Raw genomic sequence first — 20,212 nt, 5'->3', positions numbered from 1 at the left:
CCACTGCACTCCAGCCTGGGCGACAGAGCGGGACTCCACCTCAAAAAAAAAAAAGAAAGAAAAAACTGTACACTTCAAAGGGTGAATTCAATTATATCTCAACAAAATTGTCATAAAGGAAGGATAGGAGACAGGGAGGGAGAAAAAGGACAAAAGGGCCTGGGAGGACGGGGTAAACTCCCTAAATGTTTCTCCACAAAGTAACACTTTATTCCGTACCACTTTGGGCATTCTGAAGAGTTCGATGACTTGGAGCACCCACACAGCTGTCAGAAGGTCATCTGACCTCCCAGTGACCACTTCTAGTGATGATGAAGCATTACTTCATGAAATTGTTCTTCCATCAAATGGATATAGCTTTTTTCTTCTCTTTTTTTTTTTTTGGAGAGTGTCTCGCCTTGTCGCCTAAGCTGTAGTGCAGTGGCACAATCTCGGCTCACTGCAAGCTCCACCTCCCGGGTTCACACCATTCTCCTGCCTCAGCCTCTCAAGTAGCTGGGACCACAGGCAGCTGCCACCACACCCGGCTAATTTTTTGTACTTTTAGTAGAGACAGGGTTTCACCGAGGTCTCGATCTCCTGACCTAGTGATCTGCCCGCCTTGGCCTCCCAAAGTGCTGGGATTACAGGCGTGGGCCACCGCGCCCGGCTGGATATAGCTTTTTTCAAAAATCCGTTCCTCCTTGCAGTCAAAATTTAAAACCCTAATATTTATGCTGTTTCCAGTGTTTGCTCTCCAAAAACAATACTAACAAAGAAAGAAAAAAGGAAAAATCACCTTCAACATGGCTGTCCATCAAATACTTAAGAGTATAATTAAAATGTTGCAAGTCTTCTCTCTGCTTGAGTTCCTTCAGCCATTTCTTATAAAGCATGGTTTCTAGGCACCTCCTATACTCTTCTGGGCATAACAGAGCACTCAAAACAGATGTCAAGTTCCAGAGGGTGGTACGATTGTAAATGTTAAAAAAACGAAACTACGACCTCCACTGATTAACATTTATGTAACTAAAAACTAAACCCATTTTCTGATTTCTTTTGCACAATAAAAAGTAGGACCCCCAAATTATATTTAAGATGCTATCTGCAAATTTGTTGTAAATTAGCAAATCTCTAAAAATAATTTTATTTCACTGAGAGGAGATAACACACTACACTGCACTGTGAAATCCAAAACCACAGAGGAAAATAGAAAGTGAGAGAGAGACTGCAATTATCTGGCATACTATGCCCTTATTTCTTCATATAAGCCCTATCTCACATTTGTGCAACATTTTTATTAGATCTGCTGAATTATTTTTCATAATACTTCACTACATTCCAGATAAGCAAACCTACCAACCGTAAAAGCAAATTTCCCATACCAACTTAAATATCTTCACATATGATCAAGACCCGATAAATGCGTAGTTCAAACTTCTGTAAGCCATAGATGTACAAATTTTGCTTCTCAAAATGATTAACTCCCCAAAAGGAACATTATCCATTTTATATTTGATTTCATTTTCTCATGGCACTCTGCATAGTGCCTTTAACATATTCCCCTTCTGAAACAACAAAAAAGATTAAACTGATCTGGGAAATAAACAAGGATGCCAATTTATCTATATCTCCTTGTTAAAACAGAATTATCAAAAAGAAAATTTAAACAATAATCTGAGACATAGATCCCAAATTTTAAGATCAGACTTTAAATGACAGTGAAACAACTAGCAACCTCATGAAAAAGTTTATTTAAGGCCGGGAGCAGTGGCTCACACCTGTAATCCCAACACTTTGGGAGGCCAAGGTCGGCGGATCACCTGAGAGACCAGGAGTTTGAGATCAGCCTGCCCAACATGGCGAAACATCATCTCTACTAAAAATACAAAAAATTAGCCGGGTGTGGTGGCGTGCACCTGCAGTTCCAGCTACTCAGGAGGCTGAGGCAGGAGAATCCCTTGAACCTGGGAGGTGGAAGCTGCACTGAGCCAAGATCGCACCATTGCACTCCAGGCTGAGCAACAAGAGGAAAACTCTGTCTCAAAAAAAAAATTTATTTAATGGCAAATAATAATGGTTTTTACCATATGGAAATCAAGGTACGACCTAAAATTACATAAATGTTAATAGTCAAAAGTCTCCAAATAATGAGAAAAAAAAGACATAGAATTACATGAGGTTATCTTTCTGCATTTCTGAACTAGAAATTTTCTTGATTCCTAAGTAAATGAGAATCACAAAAATCAGACTCCAAAAAGAAAAGAAACACACAAGGCAAAAAACATTAAATTCACCTGCCACCCTATAATATTAAACAGTATTTTGTTCGCACAAAATTTCAATGACAGTGCTTTAAGTAATTATTTTTAAAATAAGCTTCCAACTAAATTCAACATACAGAATTACTTCAAGGCATAATCAAAAAATAAGTATGATGATAATCTGGTTAAATGTTGTTTAGAATAAAAAAATATCAATCATCCAGTCTTTTTTTGGGGGGAGGGGGACGGAGTCACGCCCTGTTGCCCAGGCTGGAGTGCAGTGGCGCGATCTCGGCTCACTGCAAGCTCTGCCTCCCGGGTTCATGCCATTCTCTTGCCTCAGCCTCCCGAGTAGCTGGGACTACAGGTGCCCACCACCACACCCGGCTAATTTTTTGTATTCTTAATAGAAACGGGGTTTCACCATATTAGCCAGGATGGTCTCGATCTCCTGACCTCGTGATCCGCCCGCCTTGGCCTCCCAAAGTGCTAGGATTATAGGCTTGAGCCACTGCGCCCGGCCACATCCAAAGTCTTAGTAGCTCTGCAGTTCCACCAAGCTCACAGCTAGGTTTTCATTCTTCGTCAAACATACGCTAAAAACCTTCCTCACTCCCAACTTTAAAAAAGAAAAAGCCTTCCCTTTTAAATACATACTATTCTAACTCTCCAACTAGCAGTATCTGAAAGTTCAGTAACAAAAGAAGGATGAGACAGAAAAATTGCTGAGTATTTATATTAGAAACATCTTCTAAAAGAACTCCATAATAAAGAATCGCACATATCAAGCAGTTATAAGCAAATGTGTCTTTACATTTGATAGGATCCTAGAACAAGATCTCTATGATCCAATCAGACCAAATATTTAGAATGGACCTAAATCCCCACTCTCAAACTGAAATGGGGAAACTATTTAATTACTGTAAATCCTATTAAACCAATCTTCTTTATAAAGTGGAAGATGCCTGACCTCTGAGGGCTATGGAGGGTATAATGAATGCAGAGTTTAATTAGGCCCCACTGCTGGCTGACTATAATCTATTAATTAGCATTCTCTGTCTCTGTATCTCACTGCAGTGTTTCACTTTACTTTAAAATTGCACCCTTCGTTTTTTGGACCAAAGTTACACAATTTTAGGATTGTGTAGTAATTACAGTGGGTATAGGAAGAATATATCGCTGCCAGCACTGGCGTTTAATTAGGGCAAGGGGTGGAATCTAGATAAGGTGGTGTTTTCACCATTCTTCAGCACATATGGGTTTTTTGGCATGAAAATCCTGTGGACTGTTTCACTGGAACTGAACTGAAGGATTCAGAAGATTGAAATATTTTGCCTTTGAATGCAGACGTACTTAGGATATTACATATTTTCCACACAGCTTCTGAAGTATAGGCATAAACAACTGCTTCAATTATTTCAAAATGAACAAGTACGCCACAAACTTTTTTCATTAAAATTGACATTTCTGAGTCACTTCATAATAAAAACCGTCTTAGTGAGGGGCATAGTTCCAGCATCACCAACAAGGTATAATGGTGACTAGCTAATTCAAGGTATAATGGTGATAAATCCAGTAACTTCAAATCTACTCTAAATTTGATACACACACACACACACGTATAATCTTATACACACATATACTGTCAATCCATTCTTGAAAAGTCGAGCCTTCAAAATGAAATGTTTATTCATATGCAATTTTTCCACAATATTTATTAATTCTTTTAAATTTTTATTTATTTATTTATTTAAGAGACAAGGTCTCACTATGTTGCCCAGGCTGGACTCAAACTCCTGGACTCAAAGGATTCTCCTGCCTCAGCCTCCTCAGTAGCTGAGACTACAGGCATATACCGCCATACCCAGCTCACAATATTTCTTATAATAAAAAATTATGTCTCAGCCACTTTCCAAGTAAACTATGATTTTTTATTAACAATACATTTGAAATTGTATAATATTCAAATACGATATACTATGATAATTATCTAAATACATATAATCTCATATTTGGGCACTAGTATACACCAGTACATACTCCAAATTCACCAATCTCGTTTTTACCAAGAAAAAAAAAAAAGAACCCAATACAACCCCTAAGAGTACAGACAGTTTCCAAGACCTAGGTTATATTGATATTTAACCACAAAACTAAAGACAGCAAACTCATTTTCTTTCTCCTGATATTTACAACTTAATACCAAACTATAAAAACAGAATTTAGGCGGGGCATGGTGACGCAAGCCTGTATCCCAACACTTTGGGAGGCTTAGGCGGGCAGATCACCTGAGGTCAGGAGTTCGAGACCAGCCTGGCCAACATGGTAAAATCCCGTCTCTACTAATATACAAAAAATTAGCTGGGCATGGTGGCACGTGCCTGTAATTCAGCTACTTGAGAGGCTGAGGCAGGGGAATCGCTTAAACCCATGAGGCAGAGGTTGCAGTGAACTGAGGTCACGCCACTGCACTCCAGGCTGGTGACAGAGCAAGACTCCGTCTCAAAAAAAAAAAAAAAAATACAAAAATTAGCCGAGCATGGTGGCACATGCCTGTAATCCTGGCCACTTGGGAGGCTGAGGCAGAAGAATCGCTTGAACCCGGGAGGAAGAGGTTCCAGTAAGCCGAGATTGTGCCACTGCACTCCAGCCTGGGCAACACTGAGACTCCAAAAAAAAAAGGGGGGGGCTGGGTGCGGTGGCTCATGCCTGTAATCCCAACACTTTGGGAGGCCAAGGCAGGTGTATTACCTGAGGTCGAGAGTTCGAGACTGGCCTGGTCAACGTGGTGAAACCCGTCTCTACTAAAAATACAAAAACTTGGCTGGGTGTGACGGCTCACACCTGTAATTCCAGCACTTTGGGAGGCTGAGGTGGGCAAATCACGAGGTCAGAAAAATTGAGACCATCCTGACTAACACAGTGAAACTCCATCTCTACTGAAAATATAAAAAATTAGCTGGGCGTGGTGGCAGGCGCCTGTAGTCCCAGTTACTCGGGATGGCTGAGACAGGAGAATGGCGTTAACCCGGGAGACAGAGCTTGCAGTGAACCGAGATCACACTACTGTACTCCAGCCTGAGCAACAGAGCGAGACTCCATCTCAAAAACAAACAAACAACAACAAAAAATTAGCATAATATGGCATACAGGCATGATGGCACACACCTGTAATCCCAGCTACTCCAGAGGCTGAGACAGGAGAATCACTTGAACCCTGCAGACGGAGGTTGCAATGAGCCAAGATTGCGCCATGCACTCCAGCCTGGGTGACACAGCGAGACTCTGTCTCAAAACAACAACTTAAAAAACAACTGAGAATGTACTATTATTTTGTATTTAGGAATGATTTTTTTTTTTGGTGTTGTACTTCAACTGACAAATTCAACTAATTTACTTGGTAGTGCAATGCAAATTAAAAACGAAAGTCAGTATTGTACTGACAACTCAAAAATGTCAACTGAAGAAACTGTACTTCACTGTTCTGCTGTCATATATCATTTGAACATTTATCTGGTGCATCAAAGATTCACAAGGTGAGGAGACATCAAAATCACCTGGAGGGCTCTTTTTAACTAAACATATCTAAAATTTTAAACACCCTTTTCCCCTACACATGCCCCATCCACTGAGGGTCCCTGTCACAGTTAATGATCATTATGAACAGGAGTAGGTCACATCCCTGAGATGTAAAGTGGAAGAATAAAGGATGAGACACACTGAGCAAATGGTCCCTTGTTTCTTCCCCTTTCTTTTATGGTTGAGCTCAAAAGTGCCACAACAGAACCATCATAAATTGACAAACAGGCAACAGACAAGTTTAAGAATTAGATTGACACCTGGCGCAGTGGCTCATGCCCTTAATCCCAGCACTTTGGGAGGCCAAGGCAGGCAGATCATGAGGTCAGGAGTTCAAGACCAGCCGCCTGGCCAACATGGTGAAACTCCATCTTTACTAAAATACAAAAATTAGCCAGGTGTGGTGGGGGGCACCTATAATCCCAGCTACTCAGGAGGCTGAGGCCGGAGAACTGCTTGAACCGGGACCCAGGAGGCAGAGGTTGCAATGAGCCAAGATCGCATCACTGCACTCCAGCCTGGGCTACAGAGCGAGACTCCGTCTCAAAAAAAAATGGAAAGAATTAGATTAGATTTACTAAATTCTAAAGATCCCAAGAGTGGTTTCTCATCAGAACCACCAGAGAAGCTTGTTCAAAACATAAGTTCCTGGACCCCATCTCCAGAGATTGTACTTAGCTGGTATGAAGGAAGGACTGGCAATCTCTGTTTTAACCAAATATGCCTGTTGATGTTGACGTTTCTGAGCCAGCATTTAAGAACCCTGTCCTTAATTTTAGACTCCATCAGTGGGGTCTATTTGAGCTTTTTTCTTTCTTTACACATTCTTAAAGTCTTAACGACTCAAACTCAAAGAACTTCCTAAGGAATATTTTTTAACGGACAATTTCTCTTCTTTAAAGAAGCTAAGTCTCTAAGAAAGAGATTTAAGTATATTAAAATATTCAAATTTTTAGTAGTGACAACTTTAATAACTGATTAAAAAGTAAAAGCAAAGTAGTTTGAAGTCATAATGTATCTGAGAAAGACTAAATCATAATTTCTAATTACTTAGATATCTGATTCAAATGAATTCAAGGTTTAGTTTTTAATTTGCGTTGAAATACCAAGTAAATTTGAAGAATTTTAGCCCTGTGATATTAACTAGAATAACAATAGAATAGTAGGAGGCATTAAAAATGATGATTTAGATACATATTAGAGGCCTTTAATATACAGTAGAAATGTTGTTAGCTAAAAAAAGATCACAGCGTAATACCAACAGTATTCCATTCAGGTAAATCTGTTACGTGTATATGCATACACGTATGCAGTAAAGAGAAATGTCAAAATGCTAATGGTGGAATAGCAAAGTTGTCAGTAGATGGGAAGATCTGGAATATATTTTGCTTTCATATCTATGCTTTTCTGTTTTATATTTATGAACAGAAAAAATGAGCTATTTTTATTGCTGAAAATGTGTCTGGAGCTTTAACATACAAAATGTAATGTAACTAGAGATCTTCAAGTAGCCAAAACAGTAGATCTGAGTATCTGGACTGCATACTAGTAAGAATGGTGAGACAATCAACAGAAATCTTAAATTAGATTTACAGTCATATGTTGCTTAACGACAGAGATACGTTCTGAGAAAGGCGATTTCATCATTGTGCAAAGATCATCAAGTGGACTCATACAAATGCATCTGGTCCAGCCTACCACACGCCTAGGACACAGGATACAGCCTACTGCTTCTAGACTACAAACCCATACAGCATGCTACTGTACTGAAAACTGTAGGCAACTGTAACACAATGGTAAATATTTGTGTATCTAAACACATCTAAGCATAGAAAAGATACAGTGAAAACACTGTATTATAATATTTGTTTTTAGAGACAGGGTCTCACTCTGTCACCCAGGCTGGAGTACACTGGCCCAATCTCGACTCACTGTGGCCTCGACCTCCCAGGCTCAGGTGATCCTCCTGCCTCAGCCTCCCAAGTAGTACAGACACCCACCACCAAACCCAGCTAATTTTTTTCTATTTTTTGCAGAGACAGGGTTTCACCATTTTGCCCAGGCTGGTCTCAAACTCCTGGACTCAACCAATCCGCACCCCCTCAGCCTCACAAAGTGCTGGGAGTACAGGTGCGAGCTACCACACCTGGTAATACTATATTGTAACCTTATGGGACCACAGTCACACATTAGGTCCATCAGTGACCTAAACAGCTTTGTGTGGCAGACAACTCCTTCATCAGAGACACAGATAATTTCTGATTGCTTCTTTACTTCTTGGTATCATTTAAGAAGAATGCAGAAATTGATATCAATTGCTTTCTTTATAATTCTGATTAACCTAATCCAAAAATAAAGTGTAATACCAACAATGAGGTAGTTAATTAAATATTCTCCTTTTAAGAATATAAGACAGCTTTTTTAAGAAGGAAAAAAATTCAAGCTTGCAAGTTTAAGAAAACTTCTAAAAGTACACACAACTTGCACCACAGGGGAAAAATATATGAAGAGAGAAAAATTCTAAGTCTTTTAAACAAAAAGTACGGGCCAGGCATGGTGACTCACACCTATAATCTCAGCACTTCGGGAGGCCGAGGCAGGTGGATCACCTGAGGTCAGGAGTTTGAGATCAGCCTGGCCAACACAGTGAAACCCCGTCTCTAATAAAAATACAAAAATTAGCCAGGCGTGGGAGCAGGCACCTGTAATCCCAGCTACTCAAGAGTCTGAGACAGGAGAATCACTTGAACCTGGGTGGACGCTGCAGTGAGCCAAGATTGCGTCACTGTATTCCCGCCTGGGAGACAGAGCAAGACTGTCTCAAAAAAAACAAAAACAAAAAAGTATGTTTAACATTTTAACTGGTAGAGCCTGAATATGATTTGTTCACATCTTTGGAGTCATCAGCTTCCTCACTGAATGTGACATGGCTATCACCAAACACTTCAACTATAACCTGGAGGAGCACAGAAAAATAAGTGAATATTTCCTGTAGCTAATGTGACAGCACTTAGCTCTCAAATGCAAAGCCCCATGATGATAAAACCCAGTCATCTCACTTATTTGCTACAAGCAAACAATCACACCAGGTTGCCTTTCCTCTACCTTAAATGTAAAGAATTAAAGAACAAAAAGCTACAAAAGCATCCTGAAGTTAAACTTTCATGAATGGCAACAAAATGAATAGTTATTGTTTGTACTTAATAAATACATCATCAACATTAACTTTTTTTTTTTGAGACAGAGTCTCACAGTGTCACCCCAGACTGGAGTGCAGTGGCAGGATCTCAGCTCACTGCAACCTCTGCCTCCCAGGTTCAGGTGATTCTCCTGCCTCAGCCTCCTTAGAAGCTGGGATTACAGGTGCACACCATCACACCTGGCTAATTTTTGTATTTTTAGTAGAGTCGGGGTTTCACCATGTTGCCAGGCTGGTCTCAAACTCCTGACCTCAATGATCTGCCCACCTCAGCCTCCCAAGTGCTGGAATTACATGTGTGAGCCACCACACCCGGCCAATATTAACTCTTTAAAAGTAATTTCTGGGCCAGGTGCAGTGGCTGAAGCCTGTAATCCCAGCACTTTGCAAGGCCGAGACGGGCGGATCATGAGGTCAGGAGATCGAGACCATCCTGGCTAACACAGTGAAACCCCGTCTCTACTAAAAAATAAAAAAATACAAAAAACGAGCCGGGCGAGGTGGTGGGCGCCTGTAGTCCCAGCTACTTGGGAGGCTGAGGCAGGAGAATGGCGTAAACCCGGGGGGCGGAGCTTGCAGTGAGCTGAGATCCGGCCACTGCACTCCAGCCCGGGCGACAGAGCGAGACTCCGTCTGGAAAAAAAAAAAAAAAAAAGAAATTTCTGTTCTCAGCTGACAACACTGATTTATCTTGTGATAGTCATTTTGTTTTGTTTTTAAGAATGACTTTTTGACATCATGACAAATCTTAATGGTATACCTTACACCTAAGTTACCTAGTCTAAATACATTTGGTAATAGATACTACAGTGTGTGGCAAAATTATAACCTCAGAAGAATTGAAAAAAAAAAAAAGATAACATATGCTGAAAGGAAAGACACGAAGAGAAACAGAAACCAGAGAAAAGAACCAAGCAAGAATGGAAGCAAGCAGACATGAGCAACTAGAAAAAAACAGGGCACAGGACCAAATTTGGAAAGGGCTGAGAAATGGAAGACACAAAATAGTAAAATAAATAGGAAAAAGGAAGATACATATACTACGAAGTGAAAAATCTAGGAAAAGGGAAAAAAAAAAGCTATTTCATTTACATACATGAATTCAGCCAATAAAGTTAAACACATATGTAGAACTTACCTGGTTTTCCTCCTGTACAACTCTGTACTGTTCCTTCCAAATGGTGATTTTGGAAGCTTCATCTTTTCTCAGGGCTCGTTCTTTCTTCAGCTCTGGGCTCCAGAAGGTCTTGATGCTATTCATTGAAGAACTCAATTTGCTCTCCTTCACTTCCACATCCTTCCGCAAGAGATCATTTTCCCTTAATACTTCCTTCAGCTGTGTCTGCAGATCCATGATGGTGTTATCTCTCGCCTGGCGAAGGGAGTGAGGTACGGTGGATGCCATACTCACAGGAGGGAGGTGATGCTCTCCGAATGCTATGGTGTCACTGGCAACCCCACTGCTAGCTATGTTGGGGCTACTGCCCATAGCAGTCATCCGAACACCGTAAGGTAGACGTCCCCCAGAACGGCCAAGTGTCATGGTGCTTTTAGGTGTTTCTGAACCCACATTTTCATGGTCACTGAGATACATAGGGCCAGAGGTGGCATAGGCAGCATTTAAAGATTGTATATTTTCCATTGAAAGGGTTTTCCCACTGCCACCTCCAACACTGCTTCCCGAACTCCCTCCTGTACTATTGGTTCGACGATGACCCAAGCGAGGGGAACGTGGAAGCCTGGGTGAACGCCCAGGGCTCTGGTTGCTCGGTTCCACCTTCCCAACAGAGCGAGCACTTCCATACATGGTTGCAAGGTCAGAAAAAGTGTAAAGCAGAAAATCAACAACAACAATGAAAAATGGGAACTTTGTGAGGTGTCTCTATGGCTGTAAGTCGGTTTAAGGTTAATCAGAAGAAGGTCACCAGCTGTCCAATCTTGAAGAAGTATCTTACACCATATCTGTAACGAAAAGATCACACATTAAATCCTCCAATAATAAATATTTCCCTTCTCAGAAACTTTCCATTACCCCCACTTAAAGATCTACCCCTTCTACCATGTATTTACTCAGGCATTCAGAATGTGATTACAGCATAATGTACTTCATAGTAAACAATAGTTTAGAGATATTTTAGATGTCTCAAAACTGAATGCTGAAAACATACCATGCAACTGGAAAACAAACAAACAAACAAAAAAAAGTGCCAGGTGCAATGGCTCATGCCTATAATCCCAGCACTTTGGGAGGCCAAGGTAGGAAGATTGCTTGAGGCCAGGAGTTCAAGACCAACCTGGGATACATAGCAAGACCCTGTCTCTACAAAAAAGAAAAAGAAAAAAAACAAGTAGTATAAAGACTGACAAGGAAAAGATTAAAATCAATGTCTGAATATATGATTTTCCAACTGAAAACCCAAGATAATCAACTGACAAGTTATTAGAATAACAGAACTCAACGAACTAGTCAGACGCAGTATCAATATATAAATTTCAATATTTTCATGTATAAATCAATAGTAACAACTAGAAAATGCAGTTTTTAATTTAAAAGAAATGTTAAATCCCATTCACAACAGCAACAAAACCATAAAAGTACTTTGATATAAATCAACAAAAATGTACAAGCATTTCGGGGGAAAAAACTAAAACTTTACTGAAAGACACAAAAGAACATCTAAACAAAATAAAAGTTAACTGTGTTCATGGACAAGAAGATAAACACTGTTAAGATTCAGTTCTTCCCCAACTAGTTAGCACAATCCCAATGAAAAATCTCTACAGGATTTTGCTAACCAGCTGTAGATCCCTTCCTTTCACAGGTGTTGAAGGATTTTTCAAGTAACTGACAAACTGACTCTAAAAGTCAAATGGAGAGTAAAGATACAAGAGTAACCAAACAATTTAAAACAGATGAACAAAGAAGGAAAACAGCCCTCAACAGCAAGATAAATTACAAATCCGTAATTCTTTATTTGTACTGCAAAAATCAAAAAAGCTCTGAAAATAAGTTTTTCCTTTTAACTCATCTAGCAGCAAAACTGGACCTGACCCGAGCTTACTTACTGTTTATATGTATCCCACATAGTGTGACTTCATGTATTTCATTAAGAAAACAACGTGTGTGATTACCAGACACTACATAATGCCCACTAAGTATCACTGGAAAAAATTCCTGACAACAAAACCACATCTGACCTGCAAGGTTTCTCATAAAGTATTGTAGCCTTGTAAAACCATAGTAATGAAAACTGTACAGTACTAGCCCAAAAACAGGGTCTACATTATCTGTGGGAATTTAATATATGTTAAAAGTAGTATTTCGAAACAGTGAGTGACGTGGTTTGGCTGTGCCCCCACCCAAACCTCACCGTGAATTGTAACAATCTTCCTGTGTCAAGGGTGGGGCCAGGTCTACTTAACCGAATCATGGGAGCGGCTTCCCCTCTGCTGTTCTTGTGGTAGTAAGTCTCATGGGATCTGATCGTTTTATAAATGGGAGTTCCCCTGTACAAGTTCTCTTGCCTGTCGCTATGTAAGACATAATTTTGCTCCTCATTCGCCTTCTGCCATGACTGTGAGGTCTCCCCAGCCATATGGAACTGAGAGTCCATTAAACCTCTTTCCTGGCAGGGTGCGGTGGCTCACATCTGTCATCTCAGCACTTTGGGAGGCCAGGGAGGGTATATCACCTGACGTCAGGAGTTCGAGACCAACCCTATCAACACGGCAAAACCCCATCTCACTAAAAGCACAAAAATTAACCGAGCATGGTGGCAGGTGCCTGTGATCCCAGCTACTCAGGAGGCTGAGGCATGAGAAGCTTGAACCCAGGCGGCGGACACTGCAGTGAGCCAAGATCGCGCCACTGCACTCCAGCCTGGGTGACAAGAGCAAGACTCTGTCTCAATAAAAGTAAATAAATAAATAAACTTTTCCTTTTTAAATTACCTAGTCTCGGGTATGTCTGTATTAGCAGCATGAGAACAGACTAATACAGTGAGGAAATGAAAAATCACTCAATACATGAGGTTTAAATACTTGTTGCTCTTTGAGAAAAATTAAGTATACTCGTCTTCACATAGTACACCAAAATAAATTCCATATACGTTAAAGATATAAATTTTTTAAACCATTAAAAGTACTACAAGAAAATTTTGAAGAACATCCTTGTGAACTTGAGTTAGGAAAAGGCTTCTTAAATAAAAAACCAGAAGCAAAAACCATAAAGAAAAACAACCAATACACTTAATTATGTCAAAATGACAAAGTATTATACCAAAAAATGCTGTAAATAAAATTAAAAGATAAACCAAAAGCTAGGTAAAAAATACAGTCAACACAGTGTAATGATCTGTAAACAGAGTATGTAAAGAATTCCTATATGGGAAATGCCAATTTTGAAACAGCAATAATTACAGGGAAGGAAACTTGTGTTATAAAGGGGAAAAATGTTTGTGGAGGCTTTAACTCAACTTATAAAGCTTTATACTCAAACGACCATAAAGCACCTGAATTTCTTTTTCAAAATAGAAAACATGTTCATACTCTACAAGTATAATTAAAACAAATTTTAAAACCACAGGCAGTTGTCCCTTGGTATCTGCTGGGGACTGGTTCCAGCAGAACGTATCCAGATATCCAAGACCCTCCCAGACAACAAAAATCCCAGGCTGCTCAAGTCCCTGATTCAAACTGACAGAGTAATTGCATAAAACCTATGGACATCCTCCAGTATACTTTAAATCACCTCTAAACTACTTATAATACTTCATACAATGCAGATGCTATGTAAATTGTTGTTATACTTATTGTGTTTATTTGTATTATTTTTCCATGTTGTATTATTTTTTCCCAAGTTTTTTTTTCTCCCCATTTTTTTTTTCAAGGTGACTTTAAAATTCCTTCCAAATATTTCCGGTCCACAGTTGGTTAGTTCTGCGGATGCAGAACCCACTATACTATAGCTATCAACTTTATACACTTCTTTCAAAGACAATACAGATCTAAACTAGATCTCTCTGATTTCCTGGCATCATTTCAAAGAATTGGCTTAGGTCAAGTAACAACAGGCTTCAGCATATTAAACAGTATTTTCCCAAGATCCACTGTCATGTAAACTGATTCTTACAAGTGTTTCTTCATTGGAAATAGTGCCCAAGTGAAACATACTGTCGAAAATAAGATTCTAAAGACAGTATCTATTCTGGTCAAACTCAAACGGGCTAAAAATCCTCAAAACTGTGAGCACACTTGTGGCCTCATCTCTGTATTACTGAACCAGTAAACAAAGCCCAGGGCTAACAACAAATGAGACAGGAAATACACAGAACCTGACCCTTTCAGGAAAGACTCCAATCTCCCTCCATCTCAGAAATTGCTACGGCACACTGAGTTCAGAAACTGCAGTATTTTGTTGGTAACGTTACCAAATTCCTTTCCAGGACGAACCTAGCTCATGAAGTAAAAATTCCTTTTCAGGAGTAATCTGGACGGCAAAGTGGGTGACAGGTAGTAATCTACAAATCACTAAATTCAGATGAATTCTATTTCAAGATAGAAAGGGATACAAAGTTTTTTCTTAAAGTAATTTGAATATTGCATAAAATAAGGGAGCCATTAATTATCTAGAATCCTTTCAATCATAACAAAAGCTAACATTTAGTGAGTGTGTGTTTCATATGCCAGGCACTGTACTATGAGTTTTATGAGATTTAAGATTTACATTAAATATTCAATATTCATGTATAATTTAGTATTTTGTATGAATAGGATGGGTCCTGTCATTATTTCCATTTTACAGATAAAGAAAGTTGAGGCTCAGACGGCTTAAGTGACTCATCTAAAGACACACAGCTATTAAATGGTAGGGTCAAGATTTGAATTAAGGCAGCCTAATTCCAGATCCCTGGAGGCTGCTAACTATCATGCTTAACCACCATCATCTGCTGATGTTAACGTCTCAAGTGTCCACAGGATATTAAAGGTTCTCACAATTTTAAGGCAGTGCATCCTACTAATTTACCACTCTAAACTTTAGGTTACAGCTTAGATTTTCCCAGGTGTAGAACTTAAACAATCACTTATATCTTTCTATTAAGTAGGAGAAAGTCTTTTTTAAAAGATGGAAGGCAGAACAAAATAAGTCAAACAATAAAATAATTCAGAAATGCAAGAGTTTCAGGAATCACACCATGAGAACTTTAAACTGCCACATTCACCAAAAAAAGAAAAAAAAAAAAAATCCCAACTCTGCCGCTGTGCCGAATTCTATTTCCACGTAGGGGAGGAACTAAATCACATTAAAGAGGCTAAGATCAGGCCGGGCGCGGTGGCTCAAGCCTGTAATCCCAGCACTTTGGGAGGCCGAGACGGGTGGATCACGAGGTCAAGAGATCGAGACTCATCCTGGCTAACACGGTGAAACCCCATCTCTACTAAAAAAAAAAAAACTAGCCGGGCGAGGTGGCGGGCGCCTGTAGTCCCAGCCACTCGGGAGGCTGAGGCAGGAGAATGGCGTGAACCCGGGAGGCGGAGCTTGCAGTGAGCTGAGATCCGGCCACTGCACTCCAGTCCGGGCGACAGAGCGAGACTCCGCCTCAAAAAAAATAATAATAATAATAATAATTCTTGCACTTTAAACAATCTGACCAAAACTATGACCAAATAAGTCACAGAGTATGACTCAATTTATGTAAAATTCTAGATTTATTATGACAGAAATTTACTAAGTACATGACTAGGGACTGGGTAGAGGAAGGCATGGATCATAAAGGAGCAAGGGGAAACTTTTGGGGGTGACTGAAATGTTCTCTCTTGTGTTTGGGACGGTGGTTTCACAGGCATATATCTATGTTAAAACCGATCAAACTGTACACTTTAAATATGTGCAATGACTGTATATAAATTATACCACAAAAGTTTGGGGAAAATTGCACATATTTTAAACTCTTTCTCTAAATTAAGTCAAGAGAAACACCTTGATTGATTTATATACCTAGAGTCCTGGTTGCTGCTAGAGAAAATCATGCAGCTGTTCAGTTTGATTTCCTACCTCAGCTGGGCCCATGTTTCTCTCCCAGAGCCCCACAAGTCTCTTAGTTAGCTTCCTATGCAATATTTGTTATGGTGGGTTATTTCAAATCTCGGCCTTCTGCCTCACACTTTCAGCAAATGACTTCATGTCATTTGAATGAATTGTGTCCCCTAATCCAAAATTCCTAAATTGAAGTCTTAACCCGCATACCTCAGAATGTGACCATATTTTAGATAGGGTCCTTAAAGAATTAAGGTTCAAGGAGGGTACTGGGGTGGGCTCTAATCCAATATAACTAGTATCCTTATAAAAACAGATTAGGACACAGGCAAGCACAGAGGAAAGACCATGTAAAGACACCAGAAAATGGCCAGGTACAACCCAAAGAGATAGGCCTCCAGAAGAAACCAAGCAGGCCAACACCTTTGTCTCAGAATTCTAGCTTCCAGAATTATGAGAAAACAAATTATTGTGCCAGGCACGATGGCTCATGCCTGTAGTCCCAACACTGTGGGAGGCCACAATGGGTGGACCACCTGAGGTTAGAAGTTCAAGACCAGCCTGGCCAGCATGGTGAAACCCCGTCACTACTAAAAATGCAAAAATTAGCTGGGCATGGTGGCGTGTGCCTGTAGTTCTAGCTACTCCGGAGGCTGAGGCAGGAGAATCCCTTGGACCCGGGAGGCGGAGGTTGCAGTGAACAGAGATGGCGCCACTGCACTCCAACCTGGGCGACAGAGCGAGACCCTGTCTTGGAACAAAAAAAAAACAAGAAATTGTTGCTAAGCACATCATCAGTGGTCTTGTGTGTGGGGGTGGAGGGGCGGGAGATGTTCTGTGTTTTTGTTTGCTGAGACAGGGTCTCCTCTGTTACCCAGGCTGGAGTGTAGTGGTAGGATCACAGCTCCCCATGGCCTCAACCTCCCAGGCTCAAGCACTTCTCCCACCTCAGCCACCCGAGTAGCTGAGACTCCAGGCAAGCACCAGCACACCCAGCTAATTTTTGTATTTTTGGTAGAGGTGGGGTTTCACCATGTTGCCCAGGCTGGTCTCGAACTCCTGGGCCCGAGGGATTCACCTGCCTCAGCCTCCCAAAGTACTGGGATTACAGGCATGAGCCACTGCGCCCAGCTGATGGTACTTTCTTACGACAGCCCTACCAAATTTATGTATCTCACCTCCTACATTACAGAGAAACAGAGAAATCAAACAGGATCTATCTCAACTTCCTCTCACCGCATGTTCATTGACAGCAACAACCATCCTTAACTTCCTCTACTCTGCTGGACGTGGGCTACAGCTAATCCTTCCACAGGGTACTTGAGTCCCCCTATTCCCTCTGGCTTCTCCAGAGAAACCTTCGTTAAAGATCGCTTTTCCTCTCTCATGCCTTTTTCACTTTCGTCTATAAATACACCTTGTTTCTTAAGCACTCCCAATTTTTTGACACTCACCTCTCTTGGTTTTTTTATATCATATGCTCTTTTCTTCTAACCCTCCTCCTCCTTTGTTTGTTCCTCCCTTAAATGTTTCTGATCTTCATCCCTATGTTATTCTCACACTACAGTATCATCCTTAAGAAATCCTTTCTCCCTGCCTCCACCAGCTTAAAATAACATATGTACAACAGAGACTCCAAATTTACGACTTCTCCAGTACTTTTTTACTTCTCCTTTGAGAATCAGAACTATGTATTCCACTTCTGGACCTCTTCACTTATACTCCTCACATGCACCTCAAACACACCTGCCCCCAAACTGAATGCCACATCAAGGTCTCCCCACTCCATAACCAAATCTGCTGCTGCAGGGAAAAAAATAAAATAAAATAAAAGAACATGGCAGTGGACAACATCTATTCAAATGAATAACATCAGCTGCTCAAGCCAGAGCCTGAGAGTCCTTCCGAAATCTTCATATTCCATATATACACATATTATCCAAAAAATACAATTCCTGTTTCTTTGATTTCCAGATACCTCTTAAATGGACCCTCTTCCTCCATTCCCACAATTAGTATCTTGGTTTATGCCATGCTCTCCTACCTGAATTAAAACAACTTTCTAACCTGACTGCCTGCCTCCAACCTCAGAGTCCTGCGTTAGTCCATTCTCAAGCTCTATGTAGAACTGCCCACAAGGCTGACTAATTTATAAAAGAAAGAGGTTTAACTGACTCACAGTTCTGCAGGGCTGGGGAGGCCTCAGGAGGCTTACAATCGTGGCAGAAGGGGAAGCAAACACATCCTCCTTCACATGGCAGCAGGAAGAAGTGCCAAGCAAAGGGGGAAAAGACCCTTATAAAACCATCAGATCCAGGCTTGGCACGGTGGCTCACGCCTGTAATCCCAACACTTTGGGAGGCCAAGGTCGGTGGATCACTTGAGATCAGAAGTTCAAGACCAGCCTGGCTAACACGGTGAAACCCTGTCTCTACTAAAAATACAAATATTACCCAGACATGCTCACTTGAACCCAGGAGGCAAAGGTTTCAGTGAGCCAAGATTATGCCACTGCATTCAGGCCTGGGTGACAGAGCAAGACTCTTGTCTCAAAAAAGAAAAAAAATATCAATCTCATGGGCACTCACTATCAGAACAGCATGGAGTAACCGACTCCATGATTCAGTTACCACCAGGTCCCTCCACAACATGTAGGGATTATGGGAACTACAGGATGAGATATCTGGGGACACAGTCAAACCATATCAGCCCCCTAATCAGTGTTTTTCAAACTTAGAATTATGACCCTATAGTAGGTTGTGAAATCAGGTTGATAAACTGCAACCAAGCTTGTTTTCTTGTTTGTTTTAAATGAAATAAAATCACTAGATACCCTGAGCCAGAATCACCCAACACACTCTTCATGAAATCTGAGATGTTTGTTTTTCAAATTCAGTAAGTTCTGAAGTAACTGTAACGCAACAAGAGATAGTAGTGTTGTGTTTTTTCTGCAACGTTTCAGGAGTGCATATGCATGCACATGTGCATACTGGATCACAATATAAAAAATGTACTTCTTGGCCAGGCACAGCAGCCCATGCCTGTAATCCTAGCACTTGGGGAGACCAAGGCAGTAGGATTGTTTGAGTCAAGGAATTCAAGACCAGCCTGGACAACACAGCAAGATCCTATCTCCAGGAGAATAGAGATAGGCTCTCTAAAATAAACAGATAAACACAACTGAAAATAAAACGTATAGCTTATTTTCACAGTGTATCACACTAAAGTAAACATAAGCATTGTTGAGAACTGTGAAGGAACTAGGGTTTTATTTAACCCTACTTACAGGATAATACATTTGGCCTATGACCATTTCATGCATACTGACAGAACACATGAGTCTCCTGGGTCAAACACAAAGAACTTTATTACTCACAGCACAGCAAGCATGAGCATGTTTGCACTGTCTCCCTGTTACCCCCAAGTTCCATAAGGTGACATGGAGCGGCTCAGATGGATGGTACATATGCAGCGGGTTTGCATCACAGCTAAGGAACATTGGGCTTAGGGAATCCATTTTTTTTTTTTTTTTTGGGTTTTCTTTGAGACGGAGTCTCGCTCTGTTGCCCAGGCTGGAGTGCAGTGGCACAGTCTCGGCTCACTGCAAGCTCTGCCTCCAGGTTCCCACCATTCTCCTGCCTCAGACTCCCAAGTAGCTGGGACTACAGGCGCCCGACACCGCGCCCAGCTAATTTTTTTGAATTTTTTAGTAGAGACGGGGTTTCACCGTGTGAGTCAGGATGGTCTTGAACCCCTGACCTCGTGACCCACCCGCCTCGGCTTCCCAAAATGCTGGGATTACAGGCATGAGCCACCGTGTCTGGCCAGAATCCACCACTTTTACAGTAAGTAATAAGTAGGCCTGCTCTTTGTCCCAATGAAAGGCATTACTTCCTCCCGCAAAGTGGCCCGCTGCAAACACAGTCCTGAAAAATGGCCTGGGTTAGGAACAGTTGAGGCCCTGCTTGCAGTCCTAGCATACTCAGTAGGGTGTATATGAAATAAAAGTCTTGGCTGGGTGCGGTGGCCCCTGCCTGTAATCCTAGCAGTCTGGGAGGCTGAGGCAGGCGGGTCACTTGAGACCAGGAGTTCGAGACCAGCCTGGCCAACATGGTGAAACCCCGTCTATACTAAAAATACAAAAATTAGCCGGGC

At 41.0% G+C, this 20,212-nt stretch overlaps 1 protein-coding gene across 1 annotated transcript in view; it reads right to left on the bottom strand.

Annotated features, from left to right (window-relative positions):
* The window catches only part of ERC1 (ELKS/RAB6-interacting/CAST family member 1), a 580,149-nt gene that overhangs the window by 522,414 nt on the left and 37,523 nt on the right, over positions 1-20,212 (bottom strand). The window contains exon 2 of the mRNA XM_011931005.1: positions 10,160-10,983. Coding sequence (XP_011786395.1) covers positions 10,160-10,828 — 669 coding nt within the window. The 5' untranslated portion in view covers positions 10,829-10,983. The remainder of the gene's footprint in view (positions 1-10,159; positions 10,984-20,212) is intronic.

The sequence above is a fragment of the Colobus angolensis genome, unplaced genomic scaffold (assembly GCF_000951035.1).
Source record: "Colobus angolensis palliatus isolate OR3802 unplaced genomic scaffold, Cang.pa_1.0 Scaffold89, whole genome shotgun sequence".
Lineage (NCBI taxonomy): Eukaryota > Metazoa > Chordata > Mammalia > Primates > Cercopithecidae > Colobus > Colobus angolensis.
The sequence above is the reverse complement of the archived record's forward strand: the minus strand, read 5'-3'. Positions and strand labels throughout refer to the sequence as shown.